This window comes from Terrapene carolina, unplaced genomic scaffold (assembly GCF_002925995.2).
Source record: "Terrapene carolina triunguis isolate 2854851 unplaced genomic scaffold, T_m_triunguis-2.0 Scaffold132, whole genome shotgun sequence".
Taxonomy (NCBI): Eukaryota; Metazoa; Chordata; order Testudines; family Emydidae; genus Terrapene; species Terrapene triunguis.
In genome coordinates, this window is record NW_020664483.1 from 5,491,494 (window position 1) to 5,510,749 (window position 19,256).

At 49.5% G+C, this 19,256-nt stretch overlaps 1 protein-coding gene across 1 annotated transcript; it reads left to right on the top strand.

The window, feature by feature from the left end:
* Positions 1-1,231: 1,231 nt before the first annotated feature.
* LOC112107971 (cystatin-like) lies at positions 1,232-7,975 on the top strand. The gene is made up of 3 exons (XM_026653219.2): positions 1,232-1,508; positions 5,679-5,792; positions 7,565-7,975. Exons 1-3 carry the CDS (start codon positions 1,287-1,289, stop codon positions 7,640-7,642), a joined length of 414 nt encoding a protein of 137 aa, XP_026509004.1. The 5' UTR covers positions 1,232-1,286; the 3' UTR covers positions 7,643-7,975.
* Positions 7,976-19,256: the final 11,281 nt, after the last annotated feature.

The following is a 19,256-nucleotide window of genomic DNA, read 5'->3' on the forward strand; positions in this document are numbered from 1 at the left end:
GTAAACACAGACCAGGCCTCACACTGACCACAGCCTCATGAAAATCATTGAAGCAACTTGTGAAGTAACATACTACTCAATCTGAGTCAATATTTCTGTGCATGTATTGGATGGTGAATGATGTAGTTGCTCAATGTTGTTATGTTGGCGGCTCCCATCGTGCCTGTCTGTGGTTGCTCATAGATCAGAGACCTCTTCAAGGCTAATGGCTAAATGGAAGAAGCAATTAAGCTCCTTTAGAAAGTAAGATAGCTGAAAAAAGAGAAACCACCGCCCAAAGCACTGGCCATGTAGAAGGCCTGGGGAAGCACTAATTGCGGAGGAATAAGAGGAATTTCCCTGAGAAGTGATTGCAAATGCAGGGGATAGTGCATTGATTGGATTGCAGCAGTAAGCGTCCATATGTGTCAGAAGCGGACAGGCAAGAGAAAAGTACCTGAGAAGCTCTGGTAGCATGGCTCTGTCTAAGAGGAAGCCAAGAGAGGGGCATTTTCTTTGGGCAGAGTGCTGGCTGAAAAGGTAGGCTTGGAATTATGAGCAAGGAAACTACTTTCTGTTAAAACAAAAACAACAAGGAGTCTGGTGGCACCTTAAAGACTAACAGATTTATTTGGGCATAAGCTTTCGTGGGTAAAAACCTCACTTCTTCGGATGTTCACTGCATGCCACGCAACCTACCTCTTGCCCCTTCAAAAATATCAGCTAAATTGTAAACGAAGCAATCTCGATTTGGGGGGCTGAGGTCTAGCAGGGGGAGATGAAGTGAAGGGCTAAGTAGAGCCGGCTGATGGAATGTTTTTAATTCCACATGCTGAGGAGTTTGTTTCGTCCCCAGACGGCGGAAAGAAAAAGCAGCTCAACATTTTAAGGGGCAGGGAGAAGAAGAAATTAAATGTGCTCCCACGTCTCCAAGGCCTGTTTGCAGACAGACAGTTCCCCCTTTTGCCATGTGTAACCAAAGCCAAATGCAAGTCCCCCCCCCCGCCCCGGGGGGATGCAAACGGCAAGGGGCGATGGGGTCCATCTCAGGGGTCAGTCCCTGGGCAGCGCCACACGCGGGCACCCCCAGGCTCGGTGATCTCGGCGTTGGCAGGAAGGGGGCTGGGGGAGGCGTGTGCGCTGGGGGCAGTGTCCCGGCGCCCCCCCAGCCGGGATAGGCGCAGGCTGCGGCCGTGTGGGCCGGCCGGGGCGGGCCCTGCCCGGAGCCTGCCCCCCGGGCGAGGGGGATATAGCGCCGCGCCGGGCCGGCCCCGGGCACCGCCGCTCTCCGCCCCAGCCCGTGCAGGATGATGGGCGCCCCGTGGCTCTGGCTGGCCGCCCTGGCCCTGGCCGCCGGCGCGGCGCTGGCCAAGGACCGGCCCCCGCGGCTGCTGGGGGGGCTGATGGACGCCGAGGAGAACGACGAGGGGGTGCAGCGGGCGCTGCGCTTCGCCATGAGCGAGTACAACAAGGCCAGCAACGACAAGTACCGCAGCCGGGTGGCCGAGGTCCTCCAGGCCCGCAAGCAGGTACCGCCCCCCGCCGCCAGGGGAGGGTCCCGGCCGGGGGAGCACCCAGCCAGCCCCCCACTGTCTCCGAGCAGACGGTGACGCCCCTGTGTGAATCCCTGGATTTAAACCCTGCCCCCCCCCCCGCCCCCACTCCTGCACCGGGCCCCTAACCCCTGCACCCCCCCCTCCTCCTGCACCCAGGTGGGGAAACTGATCTGGGTGCACGGAGCACCTGGCATCGCAGCTCCCCACCCCCCTCGGACGCTGCCCCTCCGGGCACCCCTAAGGGGCTGTGGGTGGGGGCAGTGAGGAGCGAGGTCAGGGCTCCCTGCACCCAGGGCACTTTCCCCACCTGCACCCAGGGCACTTTCCCCACCTGGGCTGCGTAAGGGCAGGGCTGCTCGCCTCACAGCACGGCCCAGGTGGGGAAGTGACCTGGATGCACCAAGCGCTTGGTGTTGCTCCTTATCCCCCCCCTCCAGCCCCATATGGGGGCAGTTGGACTGTTGGGGGGGGCAAGCAATATGTGTACTCATCCGCTGTCCTCCCCCCTACCTCCATCAGGAGGGAGCAGGGAAAACCCTGGGTACCCCCGCGCTCCCCTGCCAGCCAGGAGCAGTTTCTGACTGTACACCGGCCGTGCGCAACTCTGCGCTGCTGCATGGCACTTCCTTGGCCATGGTGCCCCTGGGCGGTCGCCTGGGTGGCCCACCCCTAAGGCTGGCCCTGGGCGGCGGAGGGGAGGTATCTGGCTGTTAACCTGGCCCTGGAATGTGCTGCTGTAGCAGATGTGGGAAAGAACTGGTAGGTCTGAGGGACCTGTAGGGGGTTGGTTCTCCAACTCCATTTATTTTACCCCTGTGTAAGGCTAAGGTACCTGCAGAACTGGTGTTACTCCCAGTTTTTACCCCAGCTTCCGGCAGGCCCCTGTAGTTACGGTTTTTCCCAAAGGTCAGGGCAGGAGATGACAGCTAGTTTTGCTAATGTAAAATGGAGAAATCGAGAGATGCAAAACCCAAGGTGAGCCAGTAAGTGGTGGGTTACTTTCCACTACTGAGTTTCCTCTCTAAGCTGGTGCTGAGCAAATGCAGTTGGTGAAGGTGAGGCCAGTAGGCTGCGCCTTGTAACCAAACTGCTGCATGTGAACATTTCTTCTCAGGCTTCTCTGCTTTATTCAGTCTTCACTCCATTGTTGCTTGCAGGCTTTTCCCCTCCTTCATGCTTTCCTAGGGGACCCATCTCTTACTAATCAAGCATTTTGTATTGGGGCTTTAAAATCCCCACCATTCCCCAGTTGTTTGATAGAACTACTTGTATAGGCACTGAACTACATGAGAACTAAGGGCTTGTCTACACTACAAAATTAGGTCAACTTAAGTTAGGTCGACCTACAGCCACTGCAGTCATTAAATCAGTTGTTGGTATCCACCGTACCCTCCTTCTGCTGGTGGTGTGCATCCTCATCAGGAGCGCTTGCACCCATTGAAGTGGGGCATTGTGGGGCACTGACAGCTGTGCAGGGCTCACAGCTGGAGTACCCCCTGACAGCCCCAGCTGTGAGTCAGGCACAGGGCTCAATTTCACAGCAGGGCCCCTGCCAGCAATGAAATTGACTGATTTCTTGTCAGTTTCATAGCTGCTGTTATTTCACATTTTGTCTCTGGCTGTCAGCCCAGTGCAGGGCTCACAGCTGGCATTCCCCCTCTCCTCCTCGCCCTGGGGCTGACAGCCTCTGGTGACCAAAGGTGAAATAATAGGAACAGTGAAACTGACATTGTAAGTTTCACTGCTGGTAGGCTCCTTGCTGTGAAATTGAGGCCAGGTGCCTGGGCTCACGGGGGGGGGGGGGGGGGGGGGGAAAAGGGGAGAGGGGGGGGGGGTGCGCGGGCCGGGCTCCCTTCCAGTGAGAGATTGGGAGGGGGAAGGAAAGCTTGAGTCCCCCCTTCCTCACTGGGAGGTGGGGAAGGGGGGCTGTCAGTCAGCCAACAGGCGATGTAAGTAGCACAGTATCTACACAGACAGACACTGTTCTCCTAACTACATCGACCGAAGCGCTACACCCCTCACAGAGCTGGAGTTATTAGTTGATGTAGTGGGCGACTTCCATCTGCGGGAGCACCATTGTAGCGTAGACACTTGCATAGTTAGGTCAATGTAAGCTGCCTTATGTCAGCCTAACTATGTAGTGTAGACCAGGCCAGTTGCAGGAAAACAAACCACCAAGCCAGCTTTTTGAAAAAGGAAATAGGAACAGAGAAGCAGGCTTTCTCTGAAAGGCAAACAGTAACCAATCAGCAGAAAGGGGTGTTTCTCTATACTTCATTCTAGCACTTAGAACCTTTGTGGTTGATATACTGTGTAGTGCGTACATATCTAATGCAGACACAAGTGTCCACCTGGTGAGAAGAGGAGAGAATGAATCATGTTAGCCCCAGCACTTAATGCACAACTAGAGAGTGCTCAGATCTAAACACTCATCTGAAATGTCCCTGCACAAGGAGTGGGGGAGAAGTGGAGTGGAGAGGGAAATGAGTTGGTTCCTTTCGAAAGTTCGGTGGGGTAGAGGGAGGGGCAGTTTGCCTGTTTTATCTTAGAAATATTAGGAATGTAAACTCTGCTTTTCCCAGGCCCTCTTGTATGTTCCTGGAGAGGTTTTCTTAATTTGAAGGGGTTGAGGTTGTTGTAACGAAAAGATTCTTAGAGGTTAACAAAACCAAAGACTTTCAAACAGCTTGAATAAAAAATCATTTGCCTTCGCAGTGTTTTGGGTTTTGTTTCTATGGTATCTGTAATGTCATAACCACCCGTCCCAACTGCCCAGTCATCCAGAGAGTTTCCCAGGGAAAAAACCCAGAGCCTTAATTGCTAATGAAAAACAAGCAAGGAGAAGGGGAAATAATTAGGGGAACGGAACCAAAATCTTTTAGGCCTTTTCTCTGCATTACAAAGAAACAAATGCCACAAACCCTTCTCTCCTCCCCTTCCTCTTCTGCAGGACATCTTTGGAGGCTGAAGTGACTCTTAGTGGCCTTGAGACAATTTGATCAATGCTTTAAAAACAAACAAACAAACAACTAACTAGTTACTTAAATAACAATACCTAGCTCTTACACAGTGCTTTTCATTGGTAGATCAAGACTCTTTACAAAGAAGGTCAGTAGCATTAGCCCCATTTTACAGATGGGGAAACTGAGGTACAGGGCAATGAAGTGACTTCTGCAAGCTGGCCAGTGGCAGAATAAGGAATAGAACCCAGATCTCCTGAGTCCTAGGCTAGTGCTCTAGCCACTAGTTCACACTGCTACCCCAAATGATGGGAGGAAGCCTATGTGAGACTTTGAAACTGAAATTGGAGGACTTTAGCAGTTACTATGTTTTCTAATGCATATTGCAGTAGTGAACAGAGACCCTGATGGGGATTGGGGGGGCGGGGCGGGGCGCTCCATTATGCTAGACAGTGTACAAACACAGACTGTGCCAACAGCCCAAAGTGGCAAGGCCTGAGAAAGGAGGGTGAAAGAGACACAGCAGGCATAGACAGTGATCAGGGTTATGATAGACACATGTTCATTCCACAATGGTTTTCTAACCTATGGACTCTCCTCAGCTGCCCTTCTGCCTTGGGTGGTCAGTTCATTTTTCTATTAACAATTAAAATAGGCTGCCCTCAACTGCCCCCCAATCAGAATTGTGTTAGTTTAAAAAAAAAAAAAAATTTTGTCTCTTGCGGTTTCAAATACTTCACTTGAGCAGTTCTCCTGAATGAATCAGCACCTTGGGTTTTGTTTTCTGGCCTGCAAAGGGTGCTGGGTCCTTATTTTTAATTGCCACACACAATCCTTTTGGATGCATGTTTGGTTTCAGTCCCTTGGACCATCTCTCTGCTTTTCCAGTGTCACTCACTTATTCCTTGCACCTCCGTTTGTTCAAGACACTTTTCTTTAGTATTTATTGCAGTATGACCCCTAGAGGCCTCCCCTGCGATCAAATTGTGCTTGGTGCTGTACAAACACCTAGGAAAAGAGTGCCTGCCACAAAGAACTCAATCCTAGACTAGCAACATCACCACAAAAACAAGCCTTCCTTTTAGTCCGGTCTCACGTTGACCCTCTCAGCAGGTCAATGGCCTGTAGTGCTTTCTAGACAATGGATCAGTGCTGTAAACAAGCTTTTCCCCTCGTTTTACAGATTGTGTCCGGAATCAAGTACTATCTGAATGTTAAGGTTGGCCGGACAACTTGCACAAAGTCATCAACGGACGTTCAGGACTGTGAATTTCATTCAACACCAGAGCTGGCTAAGGTATGGCATAGAAAGAGCTTAAAAAACTCAGAGGGCTAGTGTATCTATAGAACTTGTATTAAGGTCTGACCTAGATGCCCCAGATCTTATCTGGGGCCCCATTGTGCTAGATGTGGTACAGACACATAGGGAGACAGTCTCTGCAGCACTAGCAGTCTTAAATGGACAAGACAGACAAAGGGTGGGAGAAAAGTGCTATTATCCCCATTTCACAGATGGGGAACTGATGCACAGAGAATAAGTGACCTTATCCAAGGTCACATAGGTCTGGCAGAGCTGGGAACATAACCCACAGCTCTTCACTCTCACTCCAAATCCTACTCCTCTGTCACATTGTTCATTGGCAATTTGAGAAATTTAAGTTTCGGTCCCAAACTTAAAGGTTCATTTTGTCATCAAGGTCTACAAATAGGTTAATGGTGGCAGAGGTTAGTTGCTACAGGAGTTGAGATCTGACAGTTGTGGGAGATTTGCAAAGAATCCCAGGCCTCTGCACACAAATAACGTAATTCAGTGGGGAATGTCGCCTGATTTCAGATCAAACTCCTTAATGACTAAACTGAGCCACAAAATAGTGCCTAATCAGAATCCAGTTTTCAATACTACTACAGCCTTATCACTATTAAGGACTTCTGAAAGGTTGCCGACCCCTGATCTAGGCCAATAGTTCTGAAGTGGTGTGCCGAGTCTTCATTTATTCACTCTAATTTAAGGTTTCGCGTGCCAGTCATACATTTTAACGTTTTTAGAAGGTCTCTTTCTATAAGTCTATAATATATAACTAAACTATTGTTGTATGTAAAGTAAATAAGGTTTTTAAAATGTTTAAGAAGCTTCATTTAAAATTAAATTAAAATGCAGAGCCCCCCGGACCAGTGGCCAGGACCCGGGCAGTGTGAGTGCCACTGAAAATCAGCTCGCGTGCCGCCTTCGGCACGCGTGCCATAGGTTGCCTACCCCTTGCCTAGATTATCAGATGTGTGCCTGCATGCACATTTATTGCAACTGCGCATGAAATTGTACATGCACAGTTCCTGCTGGTTGCACAGCTAGCTGGTAACTTGTGTGTGCAGTTACTAGTGTTGTGCATGCTGCAGTGGTGCACGCACTGATGAGTTAGCTGCCCTGACATGTCCTTTTTTTAAACGTACATGGGTGCTAGCTCTCTTCTGAAAAGCTCCATCAAAGCTTCAGACTTCCGTTGTTGAAAGTCTTGGCTGAAGTTAGGCTCTTAGGGTATGTCTACACTGCAGTTAGGCACCTGTGGCTGGCCCATGCCAGTTGACTTGGGCTCGCACAGCTTGGGCTATGGGACTGTTTAACTTCAGAGTAGACATCCCACCTCACAGGGTCCCAGAGCCCAGGCTCAAGCCAAACCCGGATGTCTACACTGCAATTAAACAGCCCCCGAGCTTGAGCCAGCTGGCACGGGCCAGCTATGGGTGTCTAGTTGTGGTATAGGCCCTCTGAGAGGAGCTAACCTAATCTTCCAAAGTGCCGAACACTCAGCCATTCCTGCGGACTTCGATGGCATTGGTTGGCGGCTTGACACTTTGGAAAACTAGTTTTCCAACTCTGGTCTCCTGTTGATGAAACTGTTGTCCCAGAATATTCACAAGTGCAGATAATTTAAAGAGCCACCTTCTCAGTGCTGCAACATGCTGCTGACCTCCACAGATAGTAAATGTTTGCATCCCTGGCATGACCAGTTCAATTAGATCTGCATTTTATATTTGTAAACTAACTTTTCCCCCTCTCCCCTTTCTCCTCAGCACATCACCTGCAACTTCGTAGTGTACACTGTTCCTTGGCTAAACAAAATTAGCCTACTGGAAAATAAATGCCAATAAGCACCTGTTTGTTCCCGCACACGTCGGCAACCAGTTGTTGTAGGTTTGCTGTTTTTAAAGCAATAATCTGAATTACCCTCTCGAGCTGGGTTTCTGTCCATTGCTCTTAACTCAAATGCTTATGTATACTTGTGCTATGCAAGTAAAGCTCTATAACCTTCCTTTGAAGCACAATAGAATGTTTTTTGTTTCTTACCTATAATTACTTTGTTCCTCCCGTCTGTCCTTTCAAATAAAACATTAACCTAACTTGTCAACGGTGGAGGTTTTGAGAAATGTTTGTGTCCCTGTTACAGAGACTGACAGAAATAAAACTAATTCATGAGTGCCAGAGCATGTAGTCATTTTGTCAGGAGTGTGCGTTCTAAGCCTACGAACGGATGTGTTGCCTATTAAAGGGAGGAGCTTTCCCAGCAGTTAGCATCTGCTTTGCAAGTTCCCCACACAGTTCTGCCTGTGTAGCTCAGTTCTGACCAACAGCACTCATGCTGTTTGGCCTGGGTTTTGCTGCAACGGTTGTGTGGCGTGGTTATGTTGGCAGTCGTGTGAGAGCCTACTCATAGCACCCATATAATCCAGGCTTGGATTATGGTGGTGCAATGAACAGATTCCCTCTTTTAATTTAAAGCGAAGATTCTGGGCAGCGAGACAGTAGCCTGAAAAGTAACTCTAGCTGTCCTAGTTGTGAAGGGATCACATTTCCAAGGGTTAACCAAGGCAGCATGGTCTCTCTGCCTGAGTCTGCTGAGAGCCTGGAACAATAGGTCTAAGAGGTGTGTACTGCCCCATCAATCCAGAAGGAGCTAAAACCGAGGAGCCCTACTGAAGGGTTGAGCCCAGTTTCAGTTGCACAGGGATGCTCGGAGAACATGCACAATGTAATGGGAGGGATGAATCATGGGGTGGAGCTTTTCTGATGGGTGGATATTTTTAAAAGAAGTGCCCCTGTCATTTTGCACCCCCTCCCTGCCCCTGAATATACCATAATCTTCAGTGCATTATAAACACCTAGACACATGGATCAGGTATCCCAAGGACAGTACTCTGAGCTCCCTGTGTTTGTAATGGTTAAACATGATGCCATTCCCCCCGCTCCCCTAGAGATTTCATTTCAGTCAGCGTTGGTAGAAGTACAACATCGGGGAGGAGCAATTGCTTTCAGAGACAGTCAGGGCCTGAGAAGGCTTTTCCTCAGCAGACAAAACACCACAAATAATGGCTTTGATCCTGCAGATCTGCACCCAGGTGCAGAAGTGTTTGCAGCATAGTAGATCTAGACCCAATACTAGAGGAGGATGGGAACATTGTTAATAATAACGCAGAAGTGTTCAATACAGAAGTATTTATCTGTAAGGAAGGATGTATGTGTCTCACACAAGGATGATGAAGTACTTTCCAGTCTATTAGTAAACAAGGAGGATGTTAAACCACATCTACTGGGGATGAACAATTTCAAATCAGCAGCCCTGCATAACTTGCACCCAAGAGTCCAAAAAGAGTTGGCTCAGGAAATCTCAAGCCCCCTTCATATTAATTCTTATGAATCTTGGAATACCTGGGAAATTCCAGAAAACTGGAAGAGTGCTACTGTTGTGCCAATATTCAAAAAGGGGCAAGCAGGAGGACTCAGGTAATTATAGGCCAGTTAGCCTGACATCAATCCCATGCAAAACAGAAAAGCTGACGTGGAATTAAATTGCTAATAAGGATATAATTAATGCCAGGCACCAGGGCCTTATGGAAAATAGGTCTTATTAAAGAAACCTGATCTCATTTTTTGATGAGATTACAAGTTCAGTGGATAAAGGTAACTGTGGAAGTAAATATAAATCACTGCTGATAAAGTCTGGCAGAGTGGACAGGGCAAATCTAGATTGCTCGGTAACCTTGCCCCATTCAAACAAAATGTGTTTTAAAACAGCCAATTATGCATCCAGGAACGAGGAATGCAGGCCATGCCAGCAGAACGGGGGACTGCAGCCTGGAAAGAAGGGGCTGGAAAGGATTTAGGGGTCACAGTAGACATGCAGCTCAACATGCCCTCCCAGTGTGATGCTGTGGCCAAAAGGACTAATGCAGTCCTTGGCTAAACAGGCATGAGTGACGAGAAACAGAGGCGATTGTATCGCTGTATATGGTATTGGGGAATCCACACTGGAATAGTTGGTACAGTTCTGGTGTCCACATTCTGAAGCAGAGGAGGGCAAACTACAGCCTGTGGGCCACATCCGGCCTGCGGAACCGTCTTGCCCGGCCCCCAAGCTCCTGGCCCAGGAGGCTAGCCCCAGCCCCTCCCCTACTGTTCCTCCCCCCCCCAGCCTCAGCTTGTTTGCTCCACCCCTGGCGCAATGCTCTGGGCGGTGGGGCTGTGAACTCCTGGGGCAGCGCAGCTGCAGAGCCCAGCCTGACCCGGTCTCTGTGCTGCGTGGTGGCGGCGGCGTGGCCCGGCTCCAGCCGGGTGGCGTGGCTGTAGTGCCACCAGCGCTCCAGGCAGCGCAGTAAGGGGGCAGGGAGCAGTGGGGGTTGGATAGAGGGCAGGGGAGTTTGGGGTGGTGGTCGGGGGCAGGAGTGTGGATAGGGGTCGGGGCGGTCAGAGGGCGGGGAATGGGGGGGGGTTAATAAGGAACTGTCTACAAAATGATGCGGCTTATCAGTGGTAAACAGCAGACACCAACAAACACTCATCAGGGACAAACAAGGCCACCTACTAACAGAAAAAGAACATTTCAAAGAATTGCTGAACAGGGAGCCACCTAAAGACGAAGCAAATATCCAGGAGGCAGAAGAAGATCTTGATATCAACACAGACACCCCAACTAAGGAAGGGATCATTCAAGCCATCAAATCCTTACAAAATGGAAAAGCTCCTGGCAAGGATAACTTGAATGCAGAATTGTTCAAGGTAAATCCTGAGTTAGCAGCATCTATCCTGACCCCTCTATTTACATCAGTCTGGGAAAGGGAAAAAGTGCCAGATGAGTGGACTAATGGGGTTATAGTGAAGATACAAAAGAAAGGAACACTCAGTGATTGTAATAGCTGGCATATCACATCACACTTTTATCTGTACCAAGCAAAGTATTGTGTAAGATCATAGTCCAGTGTATGTCAGAGGCAGTTGATAGTGTTCTCAGGAAAGAGCAAGCCGGTTTTCGGAAAGGGTGTGGATGCACAGACCAGATCTTCTCTCTACGAAACGTAACAGAACAATGCTTAGAATGGCAACGGCAACTCTACATAAATTTAATAGACCTTGTGAAGGCTTTTGATAGCATTCACAGGACCAGCCTATGGCACATTCTGCAGGTATATGGAATCCCTCTCCATATAATCAACATCAAAAGCTTTTATTTCAACTTTACAATGCAGTGTTGATCACAGTGAGCTCAGTTTTGAAGTCAAAACAGGAGTATGTCAGGGGTGTGTCATGTCTGCAATTCTCTTCAGCATTGCCACCGACTGGGTAATGCAGTGTACAACAGAAGCCATGCTAAGAGGCATTAAATGAACACCCTTCTCATCCCCTGAAGACCTGGACTTCGCAGATGATCTCGCTCTCCTACCACATACCCAACACCATATACAAGAAAAAACAATTCAACTCAACGCATTCAGAAGCAAATTGGACTGAAAATCAACCACAATAAGACCGATATCATGACCTTTAATATTGCCTCACCATCACCAGTACGGATAGAGGATCATATTCTCACCAATGTAGAAACATTCACATACTTGGGCAGCACTATCAGCCAGGACGGTGGAACAAGCCAGGACATCCGGAACAGAATCAATAGAGCCAGGAAGACCTTCAGGAGCTTAAATACAGTCTGGAAATCATCAAACTACAACACCAGAACCAAACTCAAGATTTATCAGAGCTGTGTATTTCCAACACTACTTTATAGTGCAGACCGCTGGGGAATGAGAAAGTATGACATGTCCAAACTCTCTTCACTCCATACAACCTGCCTCAGAAAAATCCTCCGTATCTTTTGGCCCAGAACAATCTCAAACCAAGACCTATTCACACAGTGCAGCCAAGAAGATATGAGCACCATCATTGCCAGGAGGCATTGGAGATGGATTGCCCATGTGCTTCGGACGGAAACTGATTCCATCACCAGAGTAGCATTAAGATGGACATCTGAAGGCAAGTGACAACGAGGCCGCCCAAAAACAACATGGCAAAGAGCTGTGGAAGCCGATCTGAAAAACCTGGGGCACAGCTGGGGAACCACTGAAAGACTTAACAGAAACAGACAGGAGTGGAGGAGCTTCGTTGCTGCCCTAAACGCCAGAGGCGTAATGGGAACATGATGATGCTAGCAGCTAAAACAGACACCTATTGTTAAAGGTCCCAGTGTAGTTGAACTCCTGGGTTCTAACTTATAGCATTTTCATAATGAAATCCCAGCGATCAATTTGCAGCTACAGTTTCTATCCCCATTCTCTGACTTTCAGTGACAGAAGCTGGTGAACAGGGGGTGTCGTGGTTTATCACACCGTACAACATTTTGGTTTGCTTGCCTGGGTACAATGGAAGAAATCTGGTGTCTCTACGGTAAAGAGGAGAAGAAATACACTCGTATGTTTAAACACACCCTAGAGAAAATGGACTACAGCAGGGTTTTCACAAATGCACACCCCCAGCCAGGTGTTCGGTAACAGTAGCCTTGCCTCAGTTTCCCTTTGTGTCAGTTTAGAAATGTAGCACCTGGCCTCTCTCTACAGCTCCAGCCCTCTTGCTGGTCATTTGAGTCCCTCCCCCGTCAGGGTAGTAAGACCTCCGCCTAGAGTCCCCCAGTCTTGTATCTCCCTCCTTCATCAAAGAGAACCAAAGGAACTTACAGCAGGGAAAAAAATAAAGGCCAACAGACTTACGTTAGTACCCCCCACCCTGAGTCTGGGGTGTCAGCAAGCTCCACTCCCTTCCCTTTAAGGAGCTGGAAGGGGGCCCCAGCCCAGATAGCCTGCACTAGGCAGTCAAAGGCTGTTTATTTAGGTTTTTCTGCCTTCCCAGGCTGCGCCCTACCTCTGGCAACCTTCCCTGGATCCTTCTGCCAGGAAATTTGTCCCTCTGGGTGGCTTGGCTTGGCTCCCTCTGATCCTGTGGCACACCTTCACAGCCGCGTTCAGCCTCTCCAGTAACCCCCTGCTTTGCCTGGGTTGCAGGATTTTATCCCAGCTGTTTCTAATGGTCACTTCAGCCCAGCTGGGAGAGTGCTGGTAATCGTCATTAACTCTTTAGTGTCTGCTGTCGTGTGGGGGCTGCACATCCCATTATATCTGCCCAATTGAGGGAAAATAAGGTAGAAGGCCACAGAGTCAAACTCCTCTCCCTCCCCCCAATCTTCTGCTGCCGGAAAATCCTGTGGGGGCAGGAGCAATGTCTGCAACTGAAATTCATCTGAGCGGGCAATAATTTGCCAAGTGGCCGGGAACGAAGGTAAGCGTTTTAACACTAGCCGGGAGGCGGAGGTGAGAAAGGGGCTGCTGGCGCAGGATGGTGGTGGAAGCGGGAGCCAGGCGAAGGCCAAAGATGAGTGTCCCAAAGTCTGTGTGTGTCCCTGGTCTGGTGAGTTTTTGTAAAGGACGCTTGATTGCTAGAGACCCGCAAACTCGCCACGCGGCAGCAGGATTCCAGGAGCTCCCTGGCTCTTTGTGGAAACCACCTCACCCCACTCTGTGCCCTGGAATTCGTGGCGCAGAGCAGCGTAGGGGACAAGAACAAGACTATCCTCCAAAGCCGCGCTGGGTTTTTTGACTAGCATTTACATAGCACACGATAAACAGCGCTGGCCTCACACAGCAGCCTTTCTGGCTCTCCCTCGGGGCCGGCTTGTCCGTGCTGCTCCAGGACTGACCAGCTGTATCTTCTTACCAGGCAGGGGTGCAGAAAAAAACGGCAGGGATCTCCCCAGGCGGGGTGGGCAGCGAGCCAAAGGGCTAAGCTACCAGCTGAGCCAGTTGAAAAGATCTGGGGCTAATATTTCCAAAACTTTGCTCCCCGGAGGCAGCGTCTGAACACAGACCCAGGGGGAAGCCGTGCTCCCTCGTCCTCTCCAAACAGGGCCGGCTCCAGGCACCAGCCCACCAAGCATGTGCTTGGGGCGGCACCTGGAGGGGTGCGGCGCGGCGCTCTGGCCCGAGAGTGGGGCCGCAACTGGGCTCGCCGCCCTCCCCGCGGCGCTCTGGCCGCCGGGGAGAGCGGAGCCCCGGCTGGGTTCTCCGCCCTCCTCCCAGCGCTCCAGCCGCCAGCGGAGCCGCGGCGGGCTCGCCGCCCTCCCCCCGGCGCTCCGGCCGGTCGGGGAGAGCGGGCCCGCGGCCGGGCTCGGCGCCCTCCCCGCGGGAGGGGGGGGGGCGGGGGCAGCGGGAGGCTTTTTTGCCTGGGGCGGCAAAAAAGCCAGAGCCGGCCCTGTCTCCAAAGCACAATGGGGCGTCAGGCAGCTGCCAGCTCCAGTCAGTGTGGAGACCCAAACACGCTGCCCCCTAACTGCCTGGAGCTGCCCTTAATAACTAGCCGCCCTCCACTGACCCTTCCGAGCAGCCAGACACATACAGGCAGCTCCGGCGAAGGCTGTGCCCTGTTTGGCCCAAGCCCTAGTGCAGACGGGAGCAGGAGGAAGAGCCTGCCAGGACCCATGGATGATGCAGGGTCTGACCCAACGCCAGCCAGGAGTCAGCAGCCGGGTGCGTGGAGACAGCAGCAGGCGAGCGTGTGGCCACTGCTTCAGGCACACGCCGGGGCGATTATGTGCATACGTGACATTCTTCTCGTTAGCAGGTGCCTGCAAAAATACCACTCCCCCCATGGGGGAATCAGACCCACGCGACATCGAGGGCGGCTGGGTTTGTGCTGCGGCCACTCTCCAGCCTACCTGGGCGCTCCCGTTGCTTACTGCTGCCCCCTGGTGGCCAGGAAAGACACCAGCCACCTGGGAAGGAGCCAATCCCACTCCCATTGCTGTTTGGCCATCGGATGCCAAAGGAGTCGGAGTGAGAGCTAACCTGTGCTGGGAATGAACCATCTGGGAGGAACACGTAATGCCCTCCCCGGCTAGCTGAAGGCTTAAGGCCTCCCCTCCCTTGACAGAGGTTGTCATAGAGTTACACTTGAACAGTGCGTGACAGAGTTTTGCTGTGTAGCATTAAAGAAGATAGCCGGGGGTACAGCAGGCGAGGAATCCATCAGTGAGAGTACCGCTGGTCCCTGTATGAACTGCAGGAGGATGTCCGCCAGCCGCACCTGAAGGGGGACATTGCTGCCTAGCGCCTCTGCTGTGACTAAACCTCGGGTTTGAGAGCTGAGGGCTGCCCGGAGGGTTATCACAGAGACAGTACAAGCAGCTTATCTCCTATGCATGGCACAGTAGTTATTGCCCGAATATTATTATATGCATCACCGATACGAAATGGAGAGATGTCCACAAAACATTCAAGGGGGAGGAGTTATATGAAGGCTGATTAGAGAGATAAGGTGGGTGAGGTGATATCTGTTATTGGGCCAACTTCTGTTGGTGAGAGAGACAAGCTTTCGAGCTACACAGAGCTCTTCTTTGGGTCCAGTCAAGTACAACTGCTTAAATGCAAACTAAGACAAGCATACACTCCTTTGTTCAAGACAGGTCTGTTTGACCAGTTTGATGTTACGTGAATCTGGACATGTATTTTTAACATCATACGGGGGGAAATGTATAACTTTACACAGAATGCTGCTACACACATTTCACCGTGATATTAATGATCAGCACATTATGAGTTTTCAAATGATACCACACAAGGCATGCCTTGTACGAAGATTATTACAGTAGTGCGTAGGGTGTGACTACAGGGGTGCATTCCATCACACACTGCTAAAGCAATGCTCCCCTAGCTGTTTTTCTCCTGGGCTGGTCCCGTGGGAGCTTTCACTCCCTTTTCAATCCACTTTAGCCTCCAAATGTAAGTGCCACCAGTGCAAGGCTCAGAGCTGCAGCAGGGCTCCTTGATAGTTAAGAGTGAAAACATCCAGGACATATGGTCTACCTCCCTCTCTGGGAATCAACCGGAGGGAAGTTGCAAGGGGCCTGGAAGCTTGTAGACAACCCATCCTCCAAACACTCGCAGGGAAGCCAGTTTAAACACCTTGATGACAGCTGAAAGGCTAGTCTGAGCAAATCAGCCATCTGTAGGGTAGGAGCCTATTGCGTGAGGCACCTGATGAAGTGCCACTGGGCTTAATTCTTCAGTGCTCAGACACAGGCCTTCACTGAACACGTCTCATTGTCACAGCCGCCACAATGGTCCAGAGGGAAACAGCATAGGATGAAGGACAGAAATATCCAACCCCGAAGCAGCTACTCCTTATTAGAGCTGTGTGAATAACAGATTCCAAAAACTCAGGATGGGGAAGGGATAAAACAAAGGAAGTTCACACAGGTGAAGGAACATCCTTCCACACAGAGTCTTTGTCTCCGGTTATCAGCTGGAAATGCTTTTCAAGAGGGGGACCGAAACTATAAAAAGGAGGGGCAAACACCCCAAGAGACCTCCTCCTCTCTCTCCCTCTCTTTGCACCTGAGAAGACAAAAAGAAGGAGCCATTGGACTCTGGCGGAGTGGTCCTAGCCTGAAGAGTTTGGTCAGGAATGCTGTTGGACGCATGTTGGGAGAAACTTTGCTTTAAATCGAATATAATTTGTTGGCACTAGAAAGGGTTTTATCTTTATTTTTCTTGTAACCATTTTTGACTCTTCTGCCTCATTGCTTGTACTCACTTGAAATCTCTCTCTTCGTAGTTCAATCACTTGTTTTATTGTTTAACTTAAACACATTGGATTAGATAAGAGTGTCTGGGTGACTATTTAAGGTAATACGCTGGTGTATATTATTCTCTTAAAAGGAATAATGGATTTAATATATTTGGACTGGACAGGACAGGGCTGGGCAGTACAAGACATGCATTGCTGGGGGAAAATCCAGGACTGGGAGTGTGTTGGGGTCACCCTGCAGAATAACCCAGGCTAGTGAGAGCCAGAGCGTAACCCACGCGTAGCTGGCAGGCTGCAAGTACACACAGATACTCAGGGTGCAGGTTGCAAGCTGTTGGGGTGTTTGTGAGAGGCCCAGATGGGACTTACTGCAGCAAGGTAGTATAAGGTGCCCAAGATTGCATGCAGGGCTCTGTGCACTAGATCCGCATTTCTCAACCTTTCTAGGTTGGTGACCTCTTATGTGAAATTGAAACCTTTCACAACCTCCTTCCATGTGCTATAAAAGAGTAAAAAGGTCTCATTGCATGTGAAGATTAAAGTCCCTTTTTGGTTAGCACGCTAGGTGAGGACCGTGTCTCAAATTAGCAGCGAGAGAGCTTCCTGTGCAGCTTCCGATGGAACTTTGCATAGCCAATCATTGTTCTCCTTTATCCCCCCCCCACTGGGGACTCATATATGGTGAGACGTGCCACTTCAGGGTCCATTTCAGAACCTCTGCCTGTGAACCACTGGCGATAAGCAAAGGTACTGCGTTCAAATCATGGGGGAAGGAGGAAAGGGGGAGGCGCATCCTTAGAGCAGGCTACATCCTGTTTTAGAGAATCATGTTTTCCAAGAAGGACAGCAGGCTGATTTTGGAAAATACACAGGAAGTGTCCAGTAACTGAGGCTGAGGGCCGTGTTGGAGTTGCTTGTCAATGTCTCGGTAGGAAATAGAGCGGGGAGGCAGCTGGAAATGTTTGTCATCGGGGCAAGTGGAAGGATTTTGCAGCTTGGAGCAGGATCAGGTTGGAGGTGATTGTCCTGGGAGGTAAAGGTTAATGTCGGTCTTAGAGCAAAGGGGAGAGAGCACAGGTTTTGACTGCTGTGTTTATTCCACTGAAACCCGTCACGATCCGATGAAATGGGAGAAGAGACTTTTCTGAAAGGAGTTAATGTTCTCAAGAAAAAAGAATCAGATTCTTTTGTTCTGTCGTAAGGCACGATGGGCCGGACCCTTAGCTTCCATATATCAGCATCCCTCTGTCAACTCCAATGGAGCATGCTGATTTACACTAGCCCAATGTAGAGACAGACTTACCCAGGACTAACTGGGGAGATATTGGAATAAACCAGGAGTAGATCCAATGAAGTTAGTGGAATTATAGTGGTGTAACTGGGAGCAGAATCTGGTCCTATATATGTCCCTTGCTAGTTTTATCATAGGAAGCACAGTTATACTTGAACTGCTGCATGGAAAGCTGGTGCAGAAGACTTTGGCAGCTCAATTGTCAATTCTAGGCTCTTTATGCATTAGATGCAGCCTGTAGCAGAGTGTTTTCTAGCTCCTTCTGAAGCCAGAAGAATCTTGACAGCAGAACATTGATTTCACAACAATATTTAGCTTTTGGTTTAACAACACTGAAGGGGCTTTGGGTTGCTGCCTTTTAAAGTCTCCTCTGCAACTCAAGAGGTCATCAAAATATTTTCAAATTATATACCTCTAAAGCTCTTGCTCCCTTCAGGGCTCAGATCAGTTATGATTAGGGCTGTTTGAAAGATGGAACTCTCCTTTGGCCGGGAAGGTTGGCTTTTTCAAATTGTTTTCTGTTCCGAATCAGAAGGAAACGTTGAAATGTCAATTTTTTTCATGACATGAAGAATTCCAAAAAGAGTTTTGACTGAAACGAAATGATTCAAAATGGCTAAACAGCACTTTCCATTTCGAAACAGCATTTAGGAACTGTGTGCAGTGAAGGAGGCTGCTGTCTGTAGGACCCCGGTGTCATTCGTGGCAAAAGCTGGAAGGTGTGTAGTGAATGAGGCAGGGGCTTGTGGGAAGAGAAAGGAGGGTCTCCTGGTTAAGGCAGTTGAATTCTACCTACTCTACCTATGTGATGCCGGGCAAGTCATTCCAATGAGACTTTTCATGAGTGGTCAATAATTGTGTGCTCCTCATTTCCTGGAGGTCTGACTTGAGATACTTGGGGTTTGATTTGCAGAAGTACTAAGCACTCACAGCTGAAACTGAGGTCAGTGGGAGCTCTTCTCAGAACAAATAAAGTGCTATAAAAAGCTAAGTACTCTGACAAATCAGGCCCTGGGCTTCTTAAATTGGGCAGCCAAAATTAGTTAATATTTTTGACAATTTTGGCCTTGATTTCTGTGCATTGGTTCCCCATCCCTAAAATGCAAATACTACTTGCCCCTCCCCAAACAGGGATGTTGTGACGATGAATTCCTTAACGTTTGCAAAGCGCTAAGATACTACCATGAGAGTAGCATAGAAAAGTCAACGAGGAATTAAATAATTCTGTATTCAGTGCAGAGTTTGAATAGAGCACAGTAGATAATGCATGCGGGGGCCACATATTAAATGATGAGAACAGAAAGAGATCTTGAATAGCTACCCATTCACAGAGCACCATCCATTCTGAGTACTGAATGAAGCAGGGGTCCTGTGGAAAAAACAGTATGTGACTGTGTAATTAAAGGCTGTATCAAAATGCACAAGGGGGTGAATTAAGGTTGCACGGGTCACCTTAAATCTGGCATTTCCGAATTATTGAGTGCTTGATTTTGCAACCTTAACATTCTTTTTTTAAGTGTCATTTCAGACTATAACATGCTATAAAACTCAGCAGTACAAGGCCTAGACAG

Bases quoted from the DNA above. Each gene is read 5' to 3' on its own strand.
- LOC112107971 (XM_026653219.2), top strand. From the start codon at position 1,287: ATGATGGGCGCCCCGTGGCTCTGGCTGGCCGCCCTGGCCCTGGCCGCC. The intron at 1,509-5,678 runs GTACCGCCCCCC...CTCGTTTTACAG, and splicing joins TCCTCCAGGCCCGCAAGCAG to ATTGTGTCCGGAATCAAGTA. The intron at 5,793-7,564 runs GTATGGCATAGA...CTTTCTCCTCAG, and splicing joins CAACACCAGAGCTGGCTAAG to CACATCACCTGCAACTTCGT.